Source organism: Temnothorax nylanderi, unplaced genomic scaffold (genome assembly GCF_030848795.1).
Source record: "Temnothorax nylanderi isolate EJ_2023f unplaced genomic scaffold, tnyl_v1.0 TNYL_tig0927_pilon, whole genome shotgun sequence".
Lineage (NCBI taxonomy): Eukaryota > Metazoa > Arthropoda > Insecta > Hymenoptera > Formicidae > Temnothorax > Temnothorax nylanderi.
In genome coordinates, this window is record NW_027249989.1 from 1 (window position 1) to 23,684 (window position 23,684).

Below are 23,684 nucleotides of genomic sequence, written 5' to 3' on the forward strand. Positions count from 1 at the left end.
TATGGACACATTCTAACCGGCGCGAAAAGATTTTAATTAACTCTCGGAAGGGGGATGAGAACACCGCGTGCAGGGCGGATGTCGAGTCGCTTCTAACCCAGTAGTAAAATTTCTCTTGTATGTGTTGCAAAACAAATATTTACATGAGAATGTATTTACTCTTTTTTTTTTGTTTAAAGCTCGTCCGTACAGTTTAAACAGAACGGAGTCAAAACATGGGTCACAAGGGAACCGGCGTCCGCCTCCGGAAGGTTGAATACGATTTTGGTTGGAATATTTGAAGTTCTCGGAGAGTCGCGAGCATGTACCACTTTAAATTAATTTTGCCCAGATGAGTTTTTACAAGACTGCACACAGAAAAATATCATTCTACAACCAAGGAAAGCAATCATTTATTTTATTTTACTTGTTACAAATAGTAGTTTTTTTTCAACAAAGAATATTTTCTTAAGGGGTAATACCTAGCCGGAAGCAAAAAATTAAGGGTTTTTTGTGAATTTTTGTGACTTTGCTAATAAATCGATCAATATGAAATTTTGAGGGGTTATTACACTTGTCTTGAGGTGCAAAAAAACATTTTTTATTTTAATTTTTATTACAAAATGGCGGCGCATCAGTGCGCGGAAGGAGGGTCGATTTTTTCGAGGCGTCCCGCGGCTAGCAGTAGAAGTGTCCAACGAACGTATCTGGAACAATGAAAAAAATTTTTTTATAATCTACGTGAGTATAGCTATAGAAGTACACATGGATATTAAGAAATATTGATTTTGCAAATTTGGCAGCCATTTGGAAAAAAAAATCGATTTTCGACTAAAAAATCGGCCTTTATTTCTTTATAAAAATCGTAATTGTTTATCGATCTTAAAAATCGTGTGTACTTCTATAGATAATCTATCTAAGAAGCTACAGTTAAAATTTCAAGTCAATCGGATAAAAATTACTCGAGTTCTACTGCTAGCCGTGTCTGAAAAAGTAGTTTCAAGAAAAACGCGTTTAAAGTTTGACAATGTGTTTACTACATGAAATTTGTAAGATATAGACTTGCTGATTTTTTTTACCTTTACTCTGCTATCCCAGCACCATATAACTGGCCTTCCAAGTTGATTTCAGTCCTTTCCAAATCTTTTTTGGCTGATTTTGCATCACGACGTCCGGTTTTGGCGGCGTCGGACATTGAGCGCTCGGCGAGTTTAATGCGGCGCGAGTCGGCTTCCAAGCAAAAATCGAAACATTGACGACCAACAGTAATGCCGAGTACATCCATGATCTTCATGACACTAGATAATCCGCCGTTGAAAGTTACAACCGAAATATTGTAGCAATGTCCAATACCCCCTTTCCGCTTGAAACCGTTTTCGGAGCGATCGTCCAAACAACAGAATTGAACGATTCATTCGGCTGTACCTCATTTAGAAACTATTTTGTGTACCGTCGCACCGCCGGTAATGAGTAAAAGGGGCAAACTCGCTTCGACATTCAATTTGTCATTTTGACGCGCTCGGAGTTGCTTCGAAAATTCGACTTTTACGAGCACTTGAAAAATTTTTTCAACAATAAATCATGTCAGACATCATTCTTGACAAAAAAAAATGGTCAAAAAAAATTCCGGCTAGGTATTACCCCTTAATAATAGTTTTAAGACGTACTCGTCTCTCTCACAAGTCTTAGAAAAACTCATAATTTTGTGATCAAAAGAAGAATATTAATTTACCATGATTCTTTACCCGTAATTCTTATTATTTAGAATATTTAGATGCGCATGCAACCCCTCTATTCTTGTGCTACGGCGAGACATACAGATTAATGACCACAATAAGATGTTTATCTCAAGAAGTGCTTGAGATAAACCGCCGATAAATTATACAGATATCACATATAAAGGTGTTTTGCTTTTATATTAATATTAATGTATTGCATTTGTTAACCTATTCTACTCAATGTGTAATACGGTCTGGATGTAAAATATTTATTTTGTATAGCACATCCTCGCAATTCACAATATTTTAAAAGTTCGATTTTTATTGCACTTTTAATAGTTACTACAATTAACAGTTAAGTGTAAAAATTAAATTTTATTTAAAATACGTAATAAATTTAATAAAAAGTAATCAAATTTACAACCCACTTTTAGAAACACTTGTAACTTTATCGTGAAAAATGAATTATTTGATATAGTCCGTACTTTTCCATTCCTCTATAATTATGAACACGAACATAACATCACGCATGTCCAGAGGCGGGACGTAAGACGTTTAAAAGACGTCTTATATTCCGATTTTGGACATGGTGCTGCCTGGGTTCTCTGTTATCGCAAGTGAACTTTTGATAGCTACAATAATAAAAGAGTTAAATATAAAAATTAATTTACAATCCATTTCAGAAACACTCGTAAGAAACACTTGTAAGATTGTAAAGAGTCACTCTCACTTACAAGTCAATATCACTTTACAAGATAGTATAGAAATATATGTAGAACACTCACCTGTTGCACTTTTCACGGAAAGAAAGGAGTTGCTGCTATACGGACAACTAACATTTTTTGCTGCGAGAGCTAATTAATTTTGTAATAATAGCAAAACCTTTTACTGCAATAGCAAAGTTCGGCAAAAATTTTGCTAAAATATTTGCGACTATTATTATGCTAAAAATCAATAAAATGGTTATTTAATGACTGATCTGAAAAGTAGAGATTTGAAACTGTAAAATGCTACTTGAATCATTTCATTTCGGTCACTTTTGCCAAAGTGACAGTCATTTGAAATTGGCCTATTTTTCGACTGCGTAAAAATGATGCAAAAAGCCGCTTTACGTGTAAAGGATAGCTTCACCCCTTAGAATCGAACTTATGACTCTTCGATTACTGAATATAACAGTTCAAGCACACGCTGCACAAACGGATCTTAAAATCGCTAATTTAGATTAATTCTTGACATGCCGTTAAACTGTTATCGAGTGGTCGTCGGGGGTGAAAAGGCTCGGGGCTTTATTTCCTCGTCTTTTGAAAAGATGCCAGAGTCTTGGGCCTCGGATAACAAAGATTAATATAAGTCAATGAGGCGATTAACTCAGGCGATGTCGAAACGTGTCAGCGGTCGATCAATTGACCGGTTCTCGCTTTGTCTCGAGTGTTTGCCTCGTGCGTTTTTCTGCTCGAAGTGCTGGGGATAAAAGAGAGTGCCAGCGGCTGGAATGTTGGGGCAGTATAGAATGCAGAGAATGTGGCGAAAAATTGAGACAATTTCTGCCTATAATAATTTATAAGTTCTGATATTTTCTTTTAACATATAATGAGCAATAAAAGATAGAAATTTTGGGCGCTTTCGTGCTGAAAGCGAACGCAGCAAAACATCTTTTTATTTGAACATTGTTTTCCATTGATCAAATATCATCCCTTTTGTGGCGTGTTTGCCCTTCTGGTGGGCGGCAGGCATGTGGCAAAATGTTCAAATTTACTAACGACATTTATTTAAATGTAACAAATATTATATATCTCTCTATTTGTCATTCAACTAACTTCGATGTATGGAATAAAAAACCATGTAGGTCCAAAAATCAAACCGAAAGCCAGAACACCCCGAACCCTCTTCGATCTAGATAACTTGTGTGGGTGTGTAGACCGACTCAAATACATGAATAACGATATGTTTTATTCGTATACCCTATCGCTCTTTGAAAGGTATAGATTTTCACAAAGCATTCACGGACATTCAGACAGATGCGGGCAGGCACACAAGTGCAAACTTGTTTTTCAGAGTCTAAATACATCATGCATACGCTACATGTAACAAGAGCTTAATAAAGAAGCATCTATCACATACGCAAGCATCACAATCATTAACATCCTACGCGACCGTATAAAGCAACTAAATGTGAGATACGTTAGTATACGCTATATCGTAGTCGCTGTAACGTGAGAAATACGATTCAAACATATCGATAATATAAATATCGATAATATAAATGAATATTATCGAGATTTAATCGGATTTATTTAATTTTTCGAATGGCGGTAACGACGCGACGGCGCGCAATATGTATCGGGAGTTGCTTGCCGTCGGCAGGAAAAAGCCATAAAGAACATAAAAACGAGAAAAACGTAGCAACCGCTTTATTGAATTACGAATTTGTGTACAACTACTCAAAAATGGCACAAAAGTTTGCAAAGTTGGTCTAAAATTTTACGTGTAACGAATCTCTATTTGAATCCCCGTAGCTCTGTAAAAAATCAGTAAAATCTAAAGATTAATCTGAAAAGTGGAGACTTGAAATTGTAAAATGCTTGTTGAATTATCTCATTCTGATCACTTTTGCCAAAGTAACAGTCATTTGAAGTTGATCTATTTTTCGATCGCGCGAAGGTGGATGCTTTAATTTTTGCTGATAAGATATACAACTTTACATTATCGAAAGCGGAATATGCAAAGGGAGAATTTTTAGCCGGTGACAGTTTGGCATAACCCTGGGACCGGCCCAGGATAACGCACTTTTTCCTGTTACGCAAAAAAATGGAGCTCGATTTTTTAATTCCTTCGAAAGAGAAACGTAGGTATGCACACATTCTGCTCTTACAGAAAAGATAGAATGAATTCAAGAATCGAGCCGCCCTGGTCGAGTGTCGAACGCACACGTACACGCGGGCTCCTTCCTTGTTTGCGCTAAACCTTCCACGTACGTGCTGTAGCAACGAGACCTAGCATTGTCTAGCATCACTGCTGCCGCGTGGTCAGCTCATCGTTGGTGAGATAAAGCCAGATCGATTAATTGTCGGTCCTTGTCTGACTTATCTATTCATCTTACCTGACTTTTATCTTGACTATCTTTAATCTGAGTAGTTCGGACATGAATCATAGAACGGACACGAACCATTTTTCAGTGAACAATGTTCATACCATTATAGGATCATCTACCATTATAGGGTCATGTACCATTATAGGGTCATGTACCATTAGAGTCATATATGGTACAAAAAAAACTCAAGCAATGAGCAAATCGACAACATATATCCAATAGCTATCTTAAGTTTTCAAGAACACTTGACTATGATTGGTCACTTTGCTTACTCAGTAAAAGGCTAACTTCTTAAGGGGATCCTGCAGTGACAGGCGAACTTCCTCGATGTCGATAATGTCAACCTTTCTAATTTTGTTTTCCCTATATCTGTCCTTTGTCTAACGAAATGACATCTGTCCTTGTTTGATTGCTCGCCATCTCTCGCAAGATTCGGCAACTACTGTTGCTGCTCTTCTTGTCATTCTGCATCCGTATTTGCATTACTAAAATAATTTTTCAATGGATCTTTTTTTGTACGCATTGAATCTTACTTCTACTTGCACGATATTATTCCTACATGTTTTCCCAAGGGCAGATGATAAACATTATGTATGTATAAACTGCAGAATTTTTGTTTTAAGAAAATATGGTCGTCAGGTGACAGCTGTATGTGCCCAAATAAGTAATATTTTTAATTTTTTGGTGTTTTTGATATAAAATCGCGTTTGTTACCCTAGATTTTTGTGCGGACTTTAATTCTGTAAAAGATTTTTGCAATTCTATAAAGCCAATTAAAAGATCCATCGAAAAACGATAATGTCGGTAAATCATACGGCTGCAGGATCCCCTTAGACTTTCTATTTCTCGACGGAAATGGGTGTGATCGCAGTCTATAAAACAGCAAGTCTTCTCCCACCAGTCTTTAGTGAAGTCGGAGTAAAGTTCGAAGTGTGAAGTCAACGTGGCAAGCAGAACACCAATAACCTTTTACACCGAAGAAGCGATATTAATTCAGGTAATAACATTTTTCAATGCGAATAATGTGATATAAAGAAATAGATAAAACGTATCGGCATAAACAAAAAAAATATTTAATCTGTAGATAATTAACTGAAAACAATATTAATTTTTCATACAAAACTAAACATATAGTTAAAATAAAACATAATTGTACTATAATAAAACAAAATAGATCGTACATACGGTTTTCCAATTGTGTACGTTTCCAATCGATTATTTTATTGATATATCAATGACTCTAGATCTCTATTAATTGCCAATATTTAGATCAAATAAAAATTAATGAAAATATTGAAAAAAAGTGCTGTAAGAAGCTCGTCGCTCCCGTATTTGATTCAAATCGATCAAGTTTTCGCGGGACATTTTATCGAAGATCACGCGATGGCGTGACGCGTCATTGCGAACGTTAGACGCCATCTTCTTTTTTTCAAACGATTTCAGTTCGCGTCGGCGGCGTCGGTTATCTCCCGCGATGGACTGGTCCGTCGCGATATCACGATTTTGTGTGGAAGAAACTTCTCGGAAAGGCGATGGTCGGAGACGGCTTGAGGTATATAAGCCTCGATTCAATGACGTACCACGGAATTCTGTCGATTTCGCCGAATTCGTCGCGAGTAAATGCGCGATACACCATTCGTGGTAACGGCGAAGTAATGCATGTACTTTCCCTTGATCGAAATTCCATGTCGCGCTTTCTTTGCGTAGATTAATCAATCATTCCGTCGTTCCAGACTCACGCATTTATTTCGTGTTACAGAAGGAAGTCTACTAGCGAGACTTGGAGTTGAGCAGAGAACGAGAAAGAGAGGGGGAGAAAGAGAGGGGGGACAGACGACGAAACTATTTCTCCTTTCTGAGTATTCGACATCGGACTGCCTTCCAGTAGTACAGCCTTCCGTTACATCCGACCGTCGTGGTAAGTAGTTATTAAATGTCTATCAAACGAACCTGTATTGAAAAATCCGTTATTGCGACACATGGTAATATTTTCATTGAATCTTGAAATCAATAAAGCGAAATCAATAGCGCGTATAATAAAGTTGATTGAAAGTATGGAAAATAACAATATTAATTTATTTGCAAAATATTTAGTATATAAGATATAAAATATGATACAATAATAATATAATAATAGTAATATGAACTGATATTTTTTTATATATGTATGTATATTTATTGCTTTTCCCCACGGGGTTTACAAGGCGTTTTTTTTTTTTATAGAGGAACGTTCTCAAACCTCTTACATTATTATTATCTCAAAACAAGAAGACAAAACAAAACTTAATTTTAATGCCGAACTTAGTCTGCGCTCCCGCGGTCGTCTTCTTCTTCCTCTCCCCTCGTTGCTTCCCTGGCTCCTCCCCACTCTCCCTCTTCTCCCCTCGCTCCTTCCTTTCTCTACCTCCTCCGACTCCCCCCTTCCTCTCCTCCTTTCCCCTTCTATTTCTATCATCCATTCTTCTCCTCCCCCTTCCTCATCTAATACCCACCCCACCGCTTCCTGCCAACTGCCATTTCCTGCTCCCCATCTCCTACATTCTTCCCATACATGTTCCCATGTTTCCTCCCTAAAGTCACATAGCCTACAATTCTTTTTCTCTTCCGTTTCCCAGTACCTGCTCTCTTCTCATCTCATTCCCTAATCTAAATCTCGCCACTCTTCTCCATCTACTTCTCTCCCCAGCCCTTCTTCAAATATCCCGGGATCCCTTCTCCTTTTATTAACTTGTACCACTTATTATACTCTGATTTCTCGATCCTCTCCCATCTCTCTCTCCTTTGCAGCTCCCTATCTCCTCTAAACAGTTTGTCATACCAATCGTCTCCCTCTTCCCTCAGCCTTTCCAGTTCTTTCAACTCTACTCCTCTATCTTCAAAGAATTTTCCTCTTTCTCTCTCCCAGCTCGAGCCTGCTTTCCCTTCCTTCTCCCTTCCCTTCAACTCCTCCCAGCATAGCCTCGCCAGTTCACTTCCTCCACCCTCCTCTAACTTTTTCTCGAAATTCCATGCCCTCATCCCCGCTCTTCCTCTTAACTTCTCCCTTTGCATCTCCTCCCTAACCAGATACCACGGAGTTCTCCCGTCCACTCCCAAGACCCATCTAATATACCTCTCCTCCATCCTTTCCATTCCTTCCCTTTCCTTCCATCCCCATATTTCCGCTCCGTATCCCAACACCGTCCATACCAAGTCTATCGAACAGCCACAACCTTTTTCCCCAGTCTCTCCCAAATCTCCTCTTCCCTATCCCCCAGATCTTCCCCATCACTGCCGCCGCCTTCTTGATCCTTTCCCCTACCTGCGCTTCCTGGACCTCCATTCCTTTGAAACAAGTATCCTAAATATCGAAATTCCTTTACCTCTCCTAATTCTTTTCCTTCCCATCTCCATCTTCTCTTACTGTCCCTTCCCCCTCCTTTCCTAAATCTCATTATTTTTGTTTTCCCCACATTCAGTTCCAATCTCTTCCTGCCTAAATACCCTTCCAGTCTTTCCAACATGCTCCTCATTTGATCCTCATCTTCCGCCATTAGCACTATATCATCCGCATAGGCCAAGGTATACACCCTCTTACCTCCTAATATCACTCCTCCCCATTTAATTCTGCCCATTTCCTGCTCCAAATCCGCCAGTAACACGTTAAACAGCAGCGGGCTCAATGGGCACCCTTGCCTCACCCCTCTTCCCGTCCAAAACTCTTCTCCCATTCCGTCACCTACCCTTACCCTGCTTCTCGTTTCCCTTAGAATTTCCTCCGTTCTCCTCACCAGCCCTTCCCTTATTCCCCTTTCTCTCATTGCTTTTACTAGAACTTTTCTATCTACCGAATCAAACGCCGCCTTAAGGTCCACAAAACATGTTATCAATTTACCCCCCTTCTTTTCCAACCTTCTGTTCACCACGTAATTCAGCACATATATGTTGTCAATTGTTCCCATCCCTCTTCTGAAGCCTGTCTGGTTCTGTGGCACTATTCTTTTCCCCTCTAACTCCTCTCTTAACCTCTCGGCCAGAATGGCTGTGTACACCTTATATAACGACGGCATTATTGTCACGCCTCTGTATTCCTCCGCTCTTTTTCCTTCCCCTTTCTTTACTATTGGCGCAATTATTCCCTCCTTCCAATTTTCTGGCCATCCTTCCCCTTTCCATATCCTATTGATATATTTCCATGCCCACTTGTCCAACTCCTTCCCCCCTCGCTTCCACACCTCGCCTGGAATTCCATCCCTTCCCATTGCCTTTCCGTCCTTTAACTTCCTTATAACTCTCCTCATCTCTTCTATGCTTATCTCCTCTTCCTCCTCTCCTTCCTTTTCCTTCCTCCCACCTTCCTTCCCCATCCTCACCCTCCCCTCTACTCCTCCCAACAACTTCATAAAGTGTTCTTTCCATTCCTCCTCCTCTATTCCTTCCTCAATTCCCCTCCTTTTTTTCCTCTCCTTATTTACTATCTCCCATACCTCTGCTTCCCTCCTTGCTTCCTCTGCTTTTCTCTCCCATCTTTGGTTCTCCTCTTCCTTCTTCCTCTTACACATCTCTCTAAACTCCTTCCTCTTTTCCTTGTACGCGCTACCCTCTCCTCTTTCTCTCCTCCAACTCCTTAATTTTCTTCTTACTTCTTTCTTTGCTTCTGTACACTCCTCATCCCACCATCCTACCTTCCCCTTCTTTCCTCCTAACTCCTCCTCCACCCCTTTTATTGCCTCCTTTATTCTTGCCTCCATTTCCTCCCATTCCTTATTCAACTCTTCCACTTTTTCTTCCCTCTCTCCTATTTTTTCTATGAACCTCTTTGTTCCTTCCTCGTTCCATATCCCCCTGCTTCCCTTCTTACCCCCCCCTTCTTCTGCCCTCTCCCTCCTTCTCTCTCCTTAAGACTATTTCCAGGGGGTGATGATCCGAGTCTACTCTATCCCCCACTTTCATACTCTCCACCTTCTCTCTTACTTCACCTTCTCCAATAACATAGTCGATCACCGTGTCTCCTCTTCCCCCCGTGAAAGTAAACTCCCCCTCCTCGTCTCCTCTTACCTTTCCATTAAAAATCTCCCACCCCCTCTCTTCTATGTTATTTACTAGCATCTTCCCCTCTTTGTCTATCTTTTTATCCCTTGACCTTCTTCCACCTCCACACCTTTCCTCCCCCTCCTCGTCCTCAGCCCCTCCACCTTCCTGGCCAGTCCTCGCGTTGAAGTCTCCCCCAATAATCGTAAACCTTCCTTCTTCTTTCTTTTCCATTATCAGTCCCAATTCCTGTAGTATTTCCTCCATCTCCTCTTTCTTTACATATACCCCTACAATGCTCCATTTCTCCTTACCTATCCTAACCTTTCCCTCTATCAGCCCTTCCCTGCCTCTTCCTATTTCTGTACCCTTCTCTTTTATCTCTTTCCTTATTCCCATTATCATCCCTCCCATTGCTCTCCCTTTTTTGTTCTTCTTCCTCGCCATTTGCACTCCCCATTCATATTCTTTCGGCAGCCTTCCCCTTATTCTTTCCCATCCTTTTTCTCCAATTTAGGTCTCCACCATGACTATCACATCTTCCTTTTTCAACCCTTCCCAAAACTCCTTATCTTTATTTTCCAAACCAGCTACATTCCAGAATACTATTCTCCACTCTGAACTACTTCTCCTCTCCTCTTCTCTTCTAACTTCCACCTTGTTTTTCTCGGTTTCCTCCCCTCCATCCTCTCCTCCTCCTATTCCCCCATCTCCCTTCCTGCTCCTCTCTCTCCTAACTCGCCTTCCTCCGCTTCCTTCTCTCCTCCACTCTCCTTTCTAATCCTTCCCCTTTCATCCTTTAACACCCCCTCTTCCATGTCCCATCTCCACCATACATTCTCCAACCTTATTCTGCCCGCTTTGATCCACGCCCTCCTTCCCTCTCTTCCTCTCTTCTTGCTATCTCTCTCAGTCTCCAATTCATCCTTCTTTCCTCCCATGACAGATCCTCCATGATTCTCTCCTTTCTCCCCGCTAGGTTCTTCTTTTTTTCCATTATCTCCCATTTTTGTTCTTCATTTTCCAGCTTCAGCAACACCATTTCCCTACCCTTTTCAATATCCCCCCCTATTTTCTTCACCTCTATTACCTTCACCTTGACATTTATTCCCTCCAGTAACTTTTCCGCCTCTTGTCTCCTCCCTCCCTCCTTCACTTCTAACCCCCTTATCACTACATTTCTTCTTCTCTCTTCCCTCTCCTTTTTTTCCAGTTTTCTCTCTATCTCCCTCATCCTCTCCACCACTTCCTCATTCTCGTTTCCTGCCTCCCCTTTTTTCTCCTTCTTTCTCTCTCCTATTTTCACCTCCAATCTTTTTATCCTTTCCTCCATCTTCTCCTCTAGTTTCCTTACTCTCTCTTCCAGCGCTTCTCTTTGTTTCTTCCATATTTCCTCACTTCTCTTCCATTCTTCCTTCAGTCCCTTAATTTCAAATTTTATTTCCTCATTATCTTTTTTCCTTTCCTTCTCCTGGTCTTCCAATTTCCTTAACACCTCCTTAAACATCTCTTCTGCCGCCATGCCTTCTTTAGCCTCTACTCCTTTTTTTACCTTCGCTGGCGGTGATCTGAAGATCCTCTTTGTTTCACTAAACCTTTCTAGGATTTCTTCCTCTGCCCTAGCCTTCGCTTCCTCCTCTAGCTCTTCCCTTTTCCTTTTCTGTATGTAGTCTAAAACCGAACCTAGGCTGTCCGTTCTTCCTCTCTGTTTGCCCAGTTCTTCCGCCTTTGTTGGTCTGCCTCTTGCCTTCCTCTCCCCCTCTCCTTCTCTCCTCTTCCCTTTATCTCCCTGTTGTTCACTCTCTATTCCCGCCTCTTTTTGCTCCATCCGCCGCTCCTACCTCTGTCTATCTCTCCTATTCGTTGACTCTCTTAATCTCTTCTCCCTTACTTATTCTACACTCTATGTCCTGCCGCGTCTCGGCTTTCCCGTCGAGTCGCCCCTCTACTCTCACTCACGTTCGTGCCTTGCCGCGCTCCGCCACACGTGGCTCGGTTCCCCGGCCGCGTCACCCCTCTACTCTCACTGTCGTTCGTGCCTAACCTCCTCTATGACTTGCCTCTTTTCTGCCCTTCGTTCTCCTTTACCTACTACTCCTCTACTCACCCCTTTCGCCTCCTGCTCTCTCGCCTCCACTCCTTCTCGCTCCGCCACTCTCTCTCCTTCCTCTCCTTCCCTTACCCTTCGCTTCTATACACTTTTCTCACAGACACTTTCCCACCTGTCACTACTATTACTCCGGAAACGGAAGTCCATTTTTTTTATATATGTGAAAACATGGAATCATATAAAAATAATAAAACTTTTATACTTTTTTATATTTAAATATACAAATATATATTTTTAACATATATTATACAACAAAAAATATATTTTTTTCTATTTATATTACGTTACATAATATGTAATAATATGTATTTATACGTATATATAATGAAAATACGAAGAAAGAATCATATAAAATAATAAAGTATTTATATTTAAGTGAACTTATTCCAATAATTAAATGGTTTATTTATGTTATGATATATACAAGTTGATCTAAGAAAAAAGAACTCTAATGTCCATTTCTACTATAATGCGGATTAACTTTAATCTCGGTTTAATTTACTTTTTATCTTTTTCTAATTCTTAAAATTGGAAAAGGATGAGAAGTAAGTTAAACCAAGATTAAAGTTAATCGGCATTAGTAGAAATGGACGTAAATGTATCTTTTATTACATTATGACACATTTTTTATAAGTTTGAAAAAACGATTTAATTACTATTTAAGAAACTTAATTTAAGAAACTTTAATATTATAGAAGAAACTTTAGAAAAAAATTTAAAATTATATTAATACATAGCAATGTAATATGGAATACAGGCAATGAAAACATGGATGCAAACACGTTTTTCGCGTAGCGTGATATATAGCCGAGACGATTTTGTTAGAGAGAAAATGGACGTACTTGATTCCCCTATAACTAATGAACATTTTTCATTGTTTTTCGTAATTTTTGTCCCTCGGTCGAGCTTTGTTTTCTTGGCTCCTCGGATTTGTCATTCCCACTTTTAGCGTTCTCCGGATTTTCTTTTCGCGCGGTATCTTTTTACCGTCGTGGCCACAGATACCAAATGGTCAAATGCGTGACATTACTCACACTAATTAAGCAAGAAAATGCTACTGGCCATTAGAGTCGTGTCTGAGGAGGAAAAATATTCATGAAGATATTTGTTGTCCGGCGAAGAAGATTAAATTCTTTTATACGTACAATGTTTTAAAATTATAACAATAAATTATATATATTTGAAAGTGTTCTCACAATACCGTTCAGAATTAAGTACTTTATTATAAGTACTATTAAATATTTTAAAGAAATGTTTAATATCATGAAGTCAAAAAACTGCGGAAATCACATTAATTGAATTGAAATTTTTCGCCTCAAGGAAAATACACTGATTGCATGTAAAAGTGGTTCTTGTAAATCAAGAAAGTTAGTTGAATAAATTGAAGTGAATGAAAGTAAGTTAGCGAGTGAGATTTCACTTTGAAATTTGATTAACTTTCTATTTCTGTTAAATCGCCCTTATTTAAAGAAAAACTTGAACTTAAAGATGTATACTTTATATACCCCGAAGGGGCCTTAAAGGGCGTTTTGAAGGGACGTACCCAACCCTATAATTTCCTCCTTTACCATTACCATTTCCTTTGGACCAACGGTTTAACGTCTCTTCCGATTTCCGAAAGACGGAGCCCAGTTTTCCATCTAGGGATACCACCGCTACCGATTTCCACGCGAACCGAGGTCTACTCTCACTCACCTCTGCCTGCGGGGGAGGGGCGGTAGCCTACATGTCTATACACACATATATCAGAAAATTACTTCTTTTAGCATTAAAATTGTAAAACTTTAATTTGCTACATTTTGTAAATCAATGTCGTCCCCCACTTTTTGTGCGTAGAATTACTCAGAAAAACCTCCTCCACAACATATTTAAGTGGCGATAAAATTGGCGAGTACTGATCTTTTATGCATATTTACCATTGGTGCAGATATTTACCACGATAACGAGAAGGAAGCAAAAGTGCATAACAATGGAACTTAAATATATTCTCTGCATCTGTACGAGTTTAGCGTTATTCTCTGCACATAAATTGAATAGTACTCGTATTCAGACATTGCCTGCTTATGCCATTGCTTGCAAAGCAGATGTTCTAAACTCAACTACATGCGGAAACGAACTGAAAGATTTCCGAGACGCTGTCAATCAACGAATACTGTGGAGCTTGAAAGGTACGTAAAATTATAACTGAATCGCTATTAACTCCATTTACTCCAATTTAAAATCTAAAAAGCTAGTAAAAAAACAACTACTCATCTTTACAATTCTTTACAATTCTTGAATTCTATTTAAATTAAATATATTGACTAGCTAATATCTTTTAATCTTTTAATCTTAAATTAATAATAGTATTTACGAAAATATTAGTGTAATAAATTAAGAGATTGCATTTGTGTTTATCATATTGCATGTTTATAATTTACGATGTATCATTTAAACCGAATATATGTTCTATATATGTGTATATATATATATATATATATATATATATATGTCGTAGGTAAATAGTTGTTTTAGGAAAATATAGCTTTTGACCAGACAAATGCTATCTGCTTAGTCAAATGGCTTTTGCCCATCTATTTTTGTGTTCAAATGCTACTTTCCTAGGCAAACGCTATTTAACTGAGCCGCTGTTAGGCAAATGTTATTTAGCGAAGCTGCATTGATGCATTTTAAATAAGTACACATATCAGCAAATTACTACCCTTAATATTGTCACAAACTGTTATATTTGTCAATTACATTTGTTAATAACTTTTTAATAAATAACAAGCGACGGCTGAAACCATATTTACGCTAAAACATAAAATTGTATATATATCTACTTTTCAATACACCAACTAGTTAGTTGGTTAGCTTATTGTTAGTAGCCCAAGTGGGGTTTCACAATCGACGCAGCGTCAAATCGATGTTGACTTTGGGAGTTCAGGCTACATGGTCCAATATGGACTTCGCATATGGACCTTTGATCGCGTATAAAGCTAAATCTAATCAAATCTTAAAGTACTATATATGAAATAGGAGTAGAAAAGAATGAAGAATATAATAGAATTAAAAATAGCGCGATATCTCAAAATTTGCGCAAGTTATAGCTACCAGACATTTCTCAAAAAATTCAAAATTTTATAAAAAATGAACCCCTTCACCGATTCTCGCCTAATTAAATATCAACTTTTATTTAATAATACTCTGCATTTAAAAACAAATTGAGTCCGATATCTAAACACACACACATTTTGTAAAAATGTATTTTTAGAACATTCTGAACACATTGGCACAGAAAACTAAAATAAAATTTGTTTACGAAAACAGCTTCCTGTAATGAGGAAGCAACAATGCGTGATTAATTAATTATAAGTAAAAATTAGTTATTTATTGTTTTTGCATAAGTAGTAACATTGTAATTTTTATTTTTAGTATTAGATTCCAGTGGTGGAATCTTTAATTCAGATTTTCTTTATGGAAATAATTATTGGCTGGGCAGTCGTACCCAATGTTTAGATACAACGAATACGGCTCCTCTACAGACCTCACAGCGGAGAATATTAAATAACACGCTATATCGCGATTTGAAAGAATTTCCGCCTTATCAATTAAACTATTTTGTAGCTTATTTGAGACACAACAGTACTATTCAATATCACGTAAATATGTTTGACGAGGTAAGTTTGTAAAATCTTTATGTGATAAAGGATGTGTTTGATATTTAAATATATACAGAAAGTTTTATCTTAGAATGTGATTACGCTCGGACTCTGTTTACCAGCATCATGCACAATAAATAATCTCAGCTTTATTCTGAAACAAATATTTCGTGACAGAGTTATCGTCGATGATCTCTACTCCGCGGACTTTGAGCTAATCGAAGTTAAAGATCTAAATGACGATAACAAAAGGCTACCTAATAGCGTGTTATGTTTCATCTGGTACGTCTCCAGAAATGCACAACAATAATATATTATATAACAGAAAAGCTTAATAATATTATAAGTAATTTTAATCTTAATCCTTTGAAAGAATATGAAGAATTAATCAAGAAATATTCTATTGCAGTGTTGGTTTAGGGCTTTCTTTTCTCATGACAGCAATCGGAACGATATATGATATATTTGTGTATCAAAAATATGTAAAGAAAAATGAGACGAATAAAACTGGTAACGGTAAGTGTCATATCTAAAACTTATAGAAATAATTTCCATTACAACAGACTTTTTACTGTTTTTATATGCTACAATTTTCTACAAATCAAGTTTTCGTCTTCAGTGTTAAAATTATTAATAATTTGCAATCTGTTGGAATATTTGAATTTTACGCCATTTATTATAAGCAAGAAGACTAGAGACCAGGAGACCGAACTCCAGTGGTGGGGGTGAGTCAAAATGTGATCCGGCGCTATTCGCAGTATGGTCGCCGGCCAATTCATGAACTACGCTACGTGCTGGATAAGTTCGAATCTTTACGTTGTTTGTTCTCTAGTCTTCTTGTTTGTTGCAAACCGTTTAAAACAAAGTGAAATCATGTCTAAAGTGTGTTGCATTGTGAATTGTGAGAGTAAATGTCCCAATTTGGATTCGAATAAAAGGACGCTATTTGGATTTCCGAAGGTAAGTGTATTTGATTATGAAATAAAAATGAATAACAATTATTTTCTCAAGAACATACAATCAGTTTGATTTTTTCACTTTTCAGGATTCTCATGAAAATCAAATCTGGATAGATAAGATTTCTCCGTTTTTGAGTAAGGGAAACGCTACTCGAAAATATTTACGTATTTGCGATAAACATTTCAAGGACAACGATGTTGAGCGGACTTTTCGAACTGTCTTGAAAGATGGAACAATAAACGAAATACCACGTGAAAAATTTAAATTGAATCAAGGTAGTGTACCATGTATTTTCGATATCCATCAAGATAATTTTGAAGAAGAGTCCATGGATGCAGGAGACGAAAGTTTATGTGTAAGTTGAAAATCGTTATAAATTATGTTTTGAAAATATATTTGAGATAAATTATTCTCTACAAAAAATGGAAATTTTCAGGTTTCTACTCCGTTTGAAGACATACTACCTATCCAAGGTAGCGAAGCAATAGAATACACCATCGAGGCACTGAAAAGAGACTTTGAAGCTCCAGAGCATTCCAGCGAGATAATTAAATGGGGAATAGGGTTATTACCTGACGGCATCATTTTTTTTTACTACGGTGATTTTGAGAAATATACAACAAAAACATTAATAGTAAGAAAGGACATGAACTTAGAGGTAATTTTTATATCTGATCCATAATAAAATAAAATTGTATTAACTTTGGTAATATTTTACAAGTATAATTGATAAATTTTCATTTTCAGGTCCGACTTGGGGATGAAGTTGTCAAGTTAAATATAGTGGACAAAGTTCATTGTTTTCAAGATCTTTTGGTTGCCATGAGAACTGTCAGCAAAAGTCATGTATGTAGTGAATCCGATCATGACACTCCTTGTACCCCTGGTTTTGTTAAATTAACGTCAAACCTGAACAGTCAGAGATGCGGCTCATGCGAAGTACGACGTAAAATCAAAAATCGTAATGAAAGAAAAAGAGCGAGACGGTTTAATATAAAACAATACAAAATAAAAAAAATAATAAAAAATTTGAAACAACAAAACAGTCGCATGAGAAACTACGTAAGTATATAACAATGCGATTAAAATATCAATAAGAGCTTATTTCTTTATAATGTTTAGATTATATTTCAAATTACAGATTAAAAAAAAAGAAGAAAATATTGAGGAACTGCATTCTCGTTGTGCTGCACTATCTGACAAAACGGTTGAAGATGTCATTAAAAATCAGCCGCAAGTGCAGCAAGCAGCTATAAGAGCTTGCTTGGCTGCTGCAAAATGTAAGGGTCCCAATGGAATACGATATACAAACGATTGGATATTAGAGTGTCTACTGATTCGTATTAAGAGTCGCAAAGCATATGAGCACTTGCGGAAACACCAAATTCTTCAACTGCCGACGATCGATACCCTGACTAAGTACTTGAAGAACCTGAAGGCTTCGTACGGTTTCTGCTCATCAACTTTCGAGCTTTTACGGATGAAGGCTGCAGCCATGAAACCGGAAGATAGACGAGGTTTGCTTGAAACTTTACATGTATGATTTTTTTCCTAATATATGTATCTGTTATCCGTTACCAATTTTTCTATTTATTCTAACAGGTACATTGGTGCTGGATGAGATGCAACTGAGCGAAGGTGTTAATTTTGATCGAAAAGATATGTTGTTTAAAGGATTTACAGACTTGGGCAAATATACGCCCGAAGATCAAACAAATCAACGCGGTAATCACGCCTTAGTTTTTCTTTTTCAACCGTTTCGCGGCAAATGGGTTCAGACATTGGGAGCATTCTTGAGTAAAGGATGTGCCAACAGCAGGGTTCTGAATAAATTAATATTAGAGTGCATTATTTTGATGGAAAATGCAGGCTTTCATGTCGATGTCGTGACAACAGACGGAGCCTCATGGAATCGTTCCATGTGGAAGTTGTTCGGTTGCGAAGGATCAAATAGTTGTTGCAGGCATCCTTGCTTAGTCGATGTCGATTCACCATTACGAAAGTTGTTCTTTTGCTCCGACTTTTCGCATTTAATTAAGCTTTTGAGAAACCTCATTATGTCTATAGCTGCGATATGGGTAATTTCCAATTTTATTATTTTTATAATAAGTTAACTAACTATTCTCATTGTTTTTTAAATAATGTAGATGACTTATTTTTAGACTCCTGATGGTATTGTGAGAAAAAGACATTTTGAGGCAGTTTTAGATGTTGATGGAGGAAAAAAAAGTTTCGGATTGAAAAATGCCCACAAATTGACCCACCATCACCTCAATCCAAAGTTTTATCAAAAAATGAATGTTGCTATGGCCTTTCAGGTAAACCTTCAGACTACAACCTCTGATTTCCAATATGATGTTTAAAAATACTAATATAGAATATGAATTTTCTTCTAAGATATTCTCACTGGAAGTTGCTGTTGTAATGGATCTATACAAAGAAAAAGATGAAAGACTGAAAGATTCCGGATCGACCATAGCATTTATCAAGCGAGTTAACGAAGTTATTGTGGCAATGACCTCTCGCTGTCCTATTGGAGCATTAAAACCGGATAGCGAAAGTTCTAAGGTATGTGATACTTTTATTGTTCAATTTCGATCTCGATCTGAAAATAAAAATAGAAAAAACTATCTTTATTTACAATTTCCCCATACAGGCTATAAGTGACTTTCAAGAGTATTTGGAGGAATGGCACAACAAAGCTTTGGAAAATGATTGGAAATTCTTATCTCCTGGGACATATCAGGGATTTAAATTAACTTTGAAAAGCACAATTGAAGTCATGATGTATTTGACAGAAAATTGTGGATTCGAGTACCTGATGACTTCACGTCTCAATCAAGATGCTTTAGAGGTAAGCAACTCTGAAAATTATTGACGTTATCACAACTAAACTAAATTTTCAATAGAATGCTTCAGTATTTCTTTTTTCAGGGTATGTTCGGTATGTACCGCGATGCCAGTGGGTCAAGTGATCACCCGGATCCTCTGCTGTTTATTCAAATATATAGATTGATGAGCTTTTATTCACTTGTTAAACCACCGAAAGGATCGAACGTCGAAGGAATTGAGATGTTTCAGACACTGCTTGATTCTAAGTATGTTGATTTAAAAGCAAAAACAAATCAACTAGAATGGAAGAACACTTTGGAAAAAATCATCGAACGAGGGGAAAATCACCCCAGAGAATATGATTTAAGAGATGCTCACGATTATAATGTATGGAGCGCAAATGAGTACGCCCAAGCATACTTCTCTGGGTTTATTGCTAACAAAATAAAAGATTGGACGTCTTGCTCAGAGTGTCTTTCGTCGGCGAGTAAGAGTGAAGGGAATTGTGAGAGAGACAGGAGAATAAAGTTACTCACCAACGGCTATTTAAAGTTCCCGTCGGACGCTTTATTCAATCTCTTGATCGCTATTGAAAGAGCAATTCTCAAGACAATTGGTGCCGAGGAGCTGAATTGTTATTCTTTCCAGCGCATAGCAGAGAATATCCTCCTCGAGAGTTTCCCGTTCATTGGATGTCAAGAACATAAGGGAGCGTTGACAAAACGGGTGATTCACTATTATACATTAAGCAGAGCACATATTCTCAGTAAAACTTACAATAAAATATATGATGAGAAGAAAGTGGAGATGCAAAAACATCGAAAACAATCGAAACTTGGTGGAAAATCTGCAAAAAAATAAAAACGAGTGTTCGATAAAAAAAAGACTGAATAAAAGTTATGTTATTAAAGTTATAATATATATTTAAAGTTATGTAAAAATATAAGGAGATAAATATAAAGGAAAAACCATAATTTTATTTTAAAAAAATTACATTGCATTTTACACATCCAATATCAATAAACATTTTTATGTACAATTTAGCTGTTCCGAGGAAGCTATTATCAATTTCATTAAAAAAATTTATGTGCTTTGAAAAACCAAGAGTTTATCAATACAATTCAAACTTTCAACAATATCTCTCACTGATTCTGGCTCAGGTATTAGCCACTTTATATGGTTTTGTTTAAAATATATCTCTCCGTTCATGTTCGAATCAATGATCATATTTAATTTTATAGTATAATCATTCTCTGCTTTAGCAAATATTATGCGGTGATCTTGCGCAACAAATCCCCAACTTTCATGTGGCAACTGAATGAGTTTTGCATTCTTTCGTAGATATTGAAATAGACAATTTTTGCATGTCTTTGCAATCCTGTAGTCGCCGTGTATTTCACAACCTGCTTTTACGAATCTTTCCTCAATTTCTTCTCGATATTCGCCCATGGTTGCATCAATTACTTTTCCAGACTCAGTGCCCTATGCAAAAAAATTCAATTAATTATATTTCACAACACAGAATATCGTATTTTTTTTATCACTTGTTTTATCAAAAAAAAGTTTCCTATGTGAACTTCGTCGTTCCTAAGTATCATATATTATTTATTAATACTTACGACATCAAAATTAAATTCAGTGTTTACATCTGCCAAGATGCCAAGCTGATGTTCTTGGTTATGTTGCACGAAGCTCTTGCACCATCTTGCACCGGAAATCCAGCACGCCGTAGTTCATGAATTGGCCGGCGACCATACTGCGAACACCGCCAGATCACATTTTGACTCACCCCCACCACTGAAATTTTAAGGAGTTTGGTCTCCTGGTCTCTAGTCTTCTTGATTATAAGCTCGCTTGACTCCAGTATTCTTCCTCCTTCTTCTTCTTCTTCCGCTTTCTCTGCGGGGTATCCTTCAGTTGTCTGATGGCTGACGAGGTGTACAGATCGAAGTGTGTGATCAATAAATCGAAACCTTTTCCGAAGACGAAATACCGAGTTTTGGATTTTCTACTCCTTCATCAAACAATAATGTCAACAGGTTATGGGCCAAGCACGTTTCCGCTGCGCTTAAATATAATTGTTTGGAAGGAATAAAGTAGGAAAAGGAGAAGGACTGGAATGTTCTGCTTGACGAGGCCTTGTGCCGGTTTTGGAAAGTAAGGTAATGTGAGAATGAGTTCTTGTTCATCGTGTATGTCTCCTGGAACGATGAGGGTAGAGAGACTCTGATATTTTTGCTGTGTGCATAAAAGTGCTTTGTGAACAATGGCGGACATGGCGGCGTTTGTAGTGTTATGTGTATGATTGTTTGATCGATAAGCCTTGACGCCATGTTGAGTGCTTGAAAACGAAGTCGAAAACTCGCTGCTGATAGATGGCGTTACGAGTGGCATTAAACGATTACCGGTATAGTTGTATCGATGTGTTGCAGGTTACTCTAACCTCAAAAGACAGTTGTCAAATAACAAGAGGTTAATCTCTAATAAATTATGTCGACGGTTCAGAAAGTAATAGAGCGATGCAGACGTGCGTTGCTCATTGAGACGGTTGAAGATATGGAAGCGGAGGTCAAGATAGATGAAGCGTTTTTCACTGTGATTTTCTCGTCGGGTGAAACAATCAATTTAAGTACGTACTTTTCATTTTCAGTTTTTTCTTTTGCTTACGACTGTGTAACGACTGTTAACGAATGTTATTTTTACAATATGTTAACGAGAGACTGGTAACGACGGTTTATGTTTGGAAAGGTTTAAAATGAAAGCCACACGAATCCGTTTGTCTGGGTTGTTCTAGTCGAATGAAATTGTGTTCATTTCTGAAGACTGGAGCAACTAGATTTGTCTCGGAAACACACGGAAGTAACGGGTGTGAAAGAGCAAATCTGCTCTGAGTCACTCTGGCTTGTGTTCAGTCTGAGTGGCTTAAGAGCGGGCTTTTGTACACTTATGTGTCGAAATTATTAAACCGATACACAGTCATTATCTTTTCGATTCGGAAGATAAATGACGATTCTAAAACGAGAAGTTAACGAATGTAAATTTTATTTAAGGTAAAAAATCTCTGAAAGACGAGTGGGAGGATTTAAGAGCAGAGCTTGCAAGTGCAAAACAGAAGCACAAACCAGACAGCGGCGATGCCAGAAGCAGTAAAAAGACTGAGGCTAAGGTGGATAGAGATAACATCACTGAGAGTGATGAAGAAAGACTTTTAGCTGATCCAGATGGTGGAACAACAGAGGAAGGTCCCGGAGAGAACGAGGATCGACGTAAAGACTCGAACGACAGTGTTGAACAGGAAAATAACCAGAGTAAGGAACAAGCCTTGGAAAAGCCAATGCAGACGGACAATGGTCAGAACGAAAAGATGGTTAACTTTGAAGGAAGGCTTGATAATAAAATTCAACATCTGGAGCGTATGATGAGCACAACGATAAACTTGCATTCCAAAATGCAAGATAATTTCAAGCTATGGCTTAGACAGCGCGAGCTAGATGACGAGAGGGCGAAGAAACCGAGAATAGAGTCTATTGTGACTCTTTCTCCTAAAAGTAAAATTATGACTGAACCTCGGACACTCGCAAAGACGACGAGTACATTGAACGACAGTAATAAAAAACTAGTAGATAATGGTCAATCTGAGCATGCTGAAGCAAAGACTGGTGTAACTAACAATACGACTGGCTCAAGTACTGCTTCAATTGATTCTCACGGTTTTGCGAATCAAGTAACAGAGGCGATCAAAATTCAATTGATTGGTAAAGACAGTGGTACGAAACATGATTATAAACTGGAACCGCGGGTAAAATATGAACACTTTTATGAGTTTTTGGCATCGGAGTTGCGTACTATTGATTTAATGTATGTTATTGATAAGACAGTTGCTCCGCCTGAAGGTTTGAATGATAATTTGAAAGAAAAACACAAGTTTAAAGTTCGCGACATTCTCATAAATAGAGTTGATAAATTTTATCATACAAAAATTCTGCAAATTAAAGATCCCGTTGAAATGTTAAATAAATTAAAAGAGTTTAAACGATGTGAAGTCAATGTAACGAGTGTAAGCGTTCGAAAACAATTATATTCAATTCAGTATAATGCGAATCGCGAAACTGCAATGCAATTCATGGATCGTTTCGAAGAAATAGTACACAATTATGAGTCAATTCAGGGTTCAACTCCTTTGTCCAATGATGAGAAACGTGATGCTCTGTATAATGCAATTATGAATCAGGTGCCGGAAGTTCAATCAGTCGAGTTTATAACAAAAAACCAAACTGGCAAGGGTTTGACCTATGATTTGCTAAAATCATTTATACTTCAGGCTGAAGCTAATCGTGTCCAAA

At 37.7% G+C, this 23,684-nt stretch overlaps 3 protein-coding genes across 3 annotated transcripts; 2 read left to right on the forward strand and 1 right to left on the reverse strand.

The window, feature by feature from the left end:
- Positions 1-9,915: 9,915 nt before the first annotated feature.
- Positions 9,916-12,170, reverse strand: LOC139785964 (uncharacterized). The gene has a single exon (XM_071725139.1). It carries the CDS (start codon positions 11,624-11,626, stop codon positions 10,646-10,648), a length of 981 nt encoding a protein of 326 aa, XP_071581240.1. The 5' UTR covers positions 11,627-12,170; the 3' UTR covers positions 9,916-10,645.
- Positions 12,171-13,877: 1,707 nt separating this feature from the next.
- LOC139785968 (uncharacterized) lies at positions 13,878-16,155 on the forward strand. Its single transcript, XM_071725144.1, has 4 exons — positions 13,878-14,076; positions 15,323-15,567; positions 15,641-15,831; positions 15,959-16,155. The coding sequence occupies exons 1-4, from the start codon at positions 13,878-13,880 to the stop codon at positions 16,080-16,082; spliced, it is 759 nt and encodes a 252-aa protein (XP_071581245.1). The 3' UTR covers positions 16,083-16,155.
- Positions 16,156-16,236: 81 nt separating this feature from the next.
- On the forward strand, positions 16,237-17,816 carry LOC139785965 (uncharacterized). The gene is made up of 3 exons (XM_071725140.1): positions 16,237-16,509; positions 16,574-16,864; positions 16,946-17,816. The coding sequence occupies exons 1-3, from the start codon at positions 16,309-16,311 to the stop codon at positions 17,189-17,191; spliced, it is 738 nt and encodes a 245-aa protein (XP_071581241.1). The 5' UTR covers positions 16,237-16,308; the 3' UTR covers positions 17,192-17,816.
- The last annotated feature ends 5,868 nt before the right edge of the window (positions 17,817-23,684 follow it).